This window comes from Priapulus caudatus, unplaced genomic scaffold, assembly GCF_000485595.1.
Source record: "Priapulus caudatus unplaced genomic scaffold, Priapulus_caudatus-5.0.1 Scaffold1849, whole genome shotgun sequence".
Classification (NCBI taxonomy): Eukaryota; Metazoa; Priapulida; class Priapulimorpha; order Priapulimorphida; family Priapulidae; genus Priapulus; species Priapulus caudatus.
The window spans coordinates 30,766-37,082 of record NW_014578910.1 but is presented as its reverse complement, the minus strand read 5'-3'; the positions used below and the strand labels follow the sequence as shown (position 1 = coordinate 37,082).

Genomic DNA, 6,317 nt, shown 5'->3' with positions numbered 1-6,317 from the left:
TGTGTACGTGCGTGTATCCGTGTGTACGTGCGTGTACCTGCGTGTACGTGCGTGTATCTACGTGTACGTGCGTGTACCCGCGTGTACGTGCGTGTATCTGCGTGTACGTGCGTGTACCTGCGTGTACGTGCGTGTATCTACGTGTACGTGCGTGTACCCGCGTGTACGTGCGTGTACCTGCGTGTACGTGCGTGTACCTGCGTGTACGTGCGTGTATCTCCGTGTACGTGCGTGTACCCGCGTGTACGTGCGTGTATCTGCGTGTACGTGCGTGTACCTGCGTGTACATGCGTGTATCTCCGTGTACCCGCGTGTTCTTGCGTGTATCTGCGTGTACGTGCGTGTACCCGCGTGTAGGCCTCTGTGCGTGCCTGCCTGAGCAGCCATTGTTTACAAAATTGCCTAGCTTAGCCTCGTTTTCGTGCGATGACCCCAGGTCATGAATAATAATTAAGAAGGGTCCATTAGTAAACAAATGTAATTTTAATGAAAAATGTAGTATTGTTAGTAGATAAAATTGTATATATATATATATTTTTCATTTAATATCACAAATATATCTATGTTTCCTTATGATTTTTTTTTATCAAAGGAATGCTGAAGAATTTTAATATTTTAGTGCATTATTACATTGAATTTTTGGACACTAATAATGCTAAAGATATGGGAAAAAAATTATATATGTGTGCGTGCATGCGTGCGTGCTTGTGAGCCGTGGCCATCTTTGATAACATAAACAAATCCATAATCATAGTATGTAAGTTATATATTTATGTAGTTAATTTATTATTTTTAAGGAAAGTAAGTGGAGAAGTCTTGGAGGTATCAGAGGACTCACTCGATTACAATCTCATAGGAAATAGTATAAAGTTCCGATTTCAAGGCAGTCCAGTTCTTGATGGAGTTACTATTCATGAAACAAACACACATGTTGTGTTTCTGGTGGCAACAGTATCCAGTGTTCATCGTCTCCTGTTTCCTCATCCAAAGAATTTCAACCGGCAGGTAAGAAGATGTTTTTTGGAACTGCACTCTGTTTATATTTGTTATCTATTTATATATTTGGCACGTGTCTTACTGCTGCTGCTACTGCTGCGATGCTCACCCGCGTACACACAGTGCACCGTAATACTGTGCTGCACCGTAATACTGTGCTGCACAGCGCGACCGTAGACCGCCAGCTACAAGTGAAGCTATAGTGAGTCACGTGAGCAGATGTTCGCGGGACGGTAGCGCACACTTGTTATTTTGCCTACTCGGATTGAGCTGTTAACGTGGACGGACGTGTTACACTGTAATCTACAGAAATTCAGCAGTTTTTTTGTTTTATGCACAAAATATGCACACAAATAGTGCCAAATTGGCACATTTTATTCAGTTCCCATTAGAATTTAGCTTGCAACAGTGAAAGTGAAGACATAGTGTATTAAATCATATAACTGTGCTAGTGTTGGTGTATAGAAATCTAACTAATAGTGTCATTTACAGGGACATGGACAGAAGCAGAGTTCAGAGGCAACTATGGCATCTATATTTGTCAGCTTTACTCACTATGATCCTAAAGTACCTTCAAACTTTGCACAAGTTGTTCTGAGTTCATCAGCTGGTGAGACAAACATCCCACATTGCTGTGCATCATGGCTGACTACTAAAGATGAAGCCGTATTTGCTTTAGGAAAAAGTACTGGTGGCATAGTATTAATAACACTACCCCCGGTTGGTCTTCACGGTAAGCATGGGGAAATAGAGATTATTAGCTTAGCGAAACTATACAGCCAGATTGTAGTTTATGAAACTTTTAACTAGTGTACTTAAATGAGAATTAAAAAATTGTTCTAATTTAGTAATATTTTAAACATTGAGGTAGATATTTTTATTTGGTTAATCAAGTGTGTGCTGGTTAGATGCAAGTGTGGTCATACATCATGTGTGACAAAAATATGCATTTGCAAAAAAATTGTCAATTAACATTTTTAATTATAGTAATCGGATAGGACAGATCTTGCAGAAAAGTTGTTTTTAAAGCTGAATGTATTGCTCCTCTCGTGTATGAAATTTCACATGCAAGATGCCTCATTTATTAGATGTTGCAAACAGTAAAATGAGAGCTGTTCATTTTAAGGTCTCGCAACACATTGTGAGCTGCAACAACCCTCTGTGATGCATCGATTGTGGACAGGACTGGTTCCACAGATGATAAGGCAAGCTTTCTGCCAAATGATGGCATAGTTAGTACTCATAAATCATATTGTAACTGAAGTGCAGATATGTAACGACCAGACCTGTTACCAGTTATTTGTGCCCTAATTATACATGTCTCGGTAGTATATCGAAATGTGCTTCATCTTTGAGATATAGTAATATGTAATATAATATATATATTTATAACGTTTATAATTATATGTATATAAAACGTATAATTATAAAGATAAACACGTGTTATAATTATTCTATAATTTACAGAGGGAAACCCGAGCATTCAGATTCTCCAATAAGTTTGTGTGCCCATCCAACTGGTCAGGACGTCTTGATATTTGCTCTGTGCAGAGATATTAAGTTGAGAATATGGTCGGCCAAAGTAAGCATCACTAGTGCTGTGATAGTGTGAACTGTTTTTAGCTCAGCTGACGAAGTCAGATGCAGCATGTAGAATCGCATGAATGTCCGTCCGTCTGTTCGTCCGTGTGTTTGTGTGTCAACAGTTACGGCACAAATCTTAACCACTCGACGTACGGTCTTGATATTCGTGACGTGGGGGGGGGGACGCGAAAAGGATTCGGGATCTCAAATTTGGGGTCAAAGGTCAAGATGTGTCAGAATGACAATTGTGAGCGGCTAACAACAAGTAGGAACGGTAATTTCGACACTAAGCGGGCTGGCGTTATGTGGCGGAAAAACGTAGCATTAATCAGTATCGCGGGTCAACCACTGTAGGCGATGACTCCGGAAACGATTAGTTCAAAAGCAGATGAGTTAGTGCCCATTAGCTATAGCTGATATGGTTAACGTAGATTGTCTGTCTTGACATTTTCTCGACGTTTTGCGCAGTGGGCGCAAGAAAAGAAAATTTACATAAGATCCGTTCACGTGATACAGACCCTGGTATTAACGCGTACAGGACATCCTCTTTGGACTCACTAGTGTAGAAGATCTTCGCGAATCACCTGTATAGAATAACATCCGGCCGACGGCGACCAGAATGTACAAGGCGCCAGGCACACGCGAAAAAAAGCCGGCATCCACGACTGTTCGTTCCGTCGAGAATGTAGTCACCGAGGTCTCGAAACAGCAGAGTCTTACAACATCTTGTACATCTAGAGACAATAAGCCGAATAAGCATCGGTGTGCGATCATCAGTGTGTGGTCTTGTGCCATATCGTGCTGGCGCCATACCGCCGCTGCTCTCGGTCGACGTACGGGTCTTGATACTATTCTGGTACGATGGTCGGGTGGGGGTGGATCGTCGAAAATGACTCGCGGATCGGCAAATTTGGGGGCGCGCAGGGTCAATTGAGGTGGTAAAGGCAGTGGGGGAATATTTGTACTCTCCTTATGACTGTGACGGTATTCGATCGGAGGAAATACGGAATTTGGCGGCTACGCTCTTGCTAATCTCTAACGAGTCGCTCGTTTTCGCTGAATCCTTAGCGATCTCTGGTGCTCTGCTCGGTCAACGGCATCGCTTCAGCATCTTGTATTCGTCGTGCTGATGGTGACGGAAATCCGCCGATGTCGCTCTCATCTAAAGTTGGCGATAATTGGGAGGTCAAAGGCAGTGGGGAAAGGTCAGACTCATCAGTGTGAGACCATTTTCGTGAAGACATGGTCTAGCAGCGGCGCTGCTCAAGCCAAACGTCTCGCGGACGGGGGTTTTACAGCAGGCGGACGGACCGTTCTCGGTGTGTGCAAAAGGCCTTTGTGTCTCATAGTGGAGCGACCTCGAGCTAGCCATTTTATCACTTAAGTTGAGAGTTGACCATAGAAAGATGCTCGTTCTACTTTACCGCCTTGGCGTGGCGAGACGCAGTTGACTGATACCAGGAGTGTTGACGCCTCAAGTAGTGGGGGTTGAATACTTAATGGTCTTATGACTGATCTTGTATGGTAACCAATGAGTGGTACTGAGCCTGGGTCTTTGTCTGCAGTGTAGAGCGCCCCTCGCGCACACCCGATGCCCACCCGACTAGAAACCGCAGGCTCACCAGAGCGCGTTACAGTACCTGTGGATCGTGTATTGTTGCAAAGCGCCGAGGTTGTCCTCAGAGACTACACTGGTCCCCGGGCCTGACCAAAGACATCGTCGGCCACTGATAAAAAGACCTTGGCCTGCGCGTGCCTCGATCCATGATAGTATGCGCGTTGGAACTGATTATACCATCTCGTCGGTCTCCAGCGTTGATTTTGACCAAAATGTTGACGAGTGTGACTTCGCCTCGGGAAGACACCTTGCCGCCTCGGGTAGTTGCTCCTAATGAGATTAAACGGTTTATTCGTATCGAATGGAGAGTTGTCGCCAGTCAATGCACGTTGTTTTATTTATAGACGGTCGTCATCGCTGATATTATACCGCGACTACGCTCAAAGGCAAAATTTCATAACACCTTTGGCTCTGCTCCAGAGCCACCGTAATTAGTTGACGGGCGTTCCCGGTCGATCGGCGCGCACCTGGGTTTGTTTTGACCTGCTCAAAACACGCGTGCTCGTGCGTCTGTGGCGAGCCATGGCGACCCACCAACGCACACAAATTGTTATTGGCGATTTTTACTGATAACAAATTGGTTTTTTGGGTATTTTTCATATACAGAAGAGTTGAGGATACAAATTTTGCGCACGCACTTTTTTTACAGGCACAATATGTATCAAAAGTAGCGCATCGTTATAGCCCCTCGCAGGGATTTGTTCCTTCTAGAGAGGCATAATTTCGATGGGCCCCTTATCGATTATGGCAAAGGTTTGATCGAATGCTGAGCAGCTAACTGCGCCGTCGCGGGCGTCGGTTGTGTAGTTCATAAGTACATACCTTGTGCCAAACAGCGTATTAGTTTGTTCAAATATCACTGCTAATTACAAGAATGTCTAATTGAAATCCGTAAATTTGGTAATCTGGCGACAACCGCACTTTATTGCCAACGAAAAACATCCGAGTTCGTTGGTGACGTCACATGTTGCCTACAGGATGTTGACATCGAATGTTTGTGTCTCCGGGTAAAGTTGTTTGGCCTAGTGTGTATTATTTGGCTAGTGCCACATATTATATGTTTTGGCTTGGTCCTTCAAGAACTTCGTGATATTCCATCTTCTTCCGCGACTCCACGAGTAAAACCATAACGTATCGGAATGCGCCTCAGACTACAAGGATCGATCACTGACGGCGGCCGAGCAACGTGCGAAGATGGTCGCGGTGGCGCCCATAATCTGTATGACACCGTGGCGTCGCGTTACGGCCGGTTCCGGCCGGCATAGGGGTTGAAACTGTCAACAACGGATTTAAATTTGACCGCGGTATTTCAATTGGATATTTCTTAGTAACCGAACAGCAGTGATATTGACAACAATACGCTGCGGTTTGGCCTATAGAGGTAATGTACTTATTAACTACACAGTGGCCAGTACTGTAGCTCGTTAAAGATGCATAATCATGGCTCGAATTATGTCTTTAAGTTTCAATATTTACGAGAAAAATGAAACAGACTGCCTAAAATTCAAGTCATAGCGTTTGAATCTAATATTTTTTAGCGAATAAAGAGACATAACTAATAAATAAGGCACTTGATAACATCCGTGACGTGCTTTTTTAGCCGCAATATGTTACCATTAAAACGGAGTGTAAAATGTAATTATTCCCCCGAGTGTAGTCACAGAGAAATGATCCTTTATACATCCGACTACTAAGTCAGAATTGGAAACGGAGAATCAGCGTTTTTCTATTTTTCAGGATGGTCTAACCGCCTGTGTGAAAAATGGTGGGTGCGTATGTGAAATATCTTACTGTTTATGTTACTAAGTCACTGATACTGCGACATATCCAATACTGTAACTGACACCACTGAATTGGTAAAAAATGTTCCATGCCGTCTTGAGAAATTCTGAGACATTACGGAGGTGACCAACGGCAATTTTATGCAATGGCGCGATCGGCCGGCGCATTGCCGTGACGTCACTGGTCATACAATTGGCGCACTTATGTAAGTGTGTTGCGAGGTGTGGAGAACTATTTTGGGCTGCTTGTGGGTACTTTGTTGGGATCGGGGGTAGTGTAGTAGTAACAGCTGTAAGAGGGTTGATGTTGATGGATACTGGGCTCAGAGTGAATATTC

The 6,317-nt window shown here is 43.9% G+C and overlaps 1 protein-coding gene across 2 annotated transcripts in view; it reads left to right on the top strand.

Moving 5' to 3' along the window:
* LOC106817749 (nuclear pore complex protein Nup160-like) overlaps positions 1–6,317 on the top strand; it is a 27,577-nt gene that overhangs the window by 5,513 nt on the left and 15,747 nt on the right. Inside the window, exons 3-6 of one of the 2 annotated variants that reach the window (XM_014822443.1) lie at positions 798–1,005; positions 1,489–1,729; positions 2,123–2,201; positions 2,464–2,578. In XM_014822443.1, coding sequence (XP_014677929.1) covers positions 798–1,005; positions 1,489–1,729; positions 2,123–2,201; positions 2,464–2,578 — 643 coding nt within the window. The remainder of the gene's footprint in view (positions 1–797; positions 1,006–1,488; positions 1,730–2,122; positions 2,202–2,463; positions 2,579–6,317) is intronic. The other variant, XM_014822444.1, reaches the window with a different exon arrangement.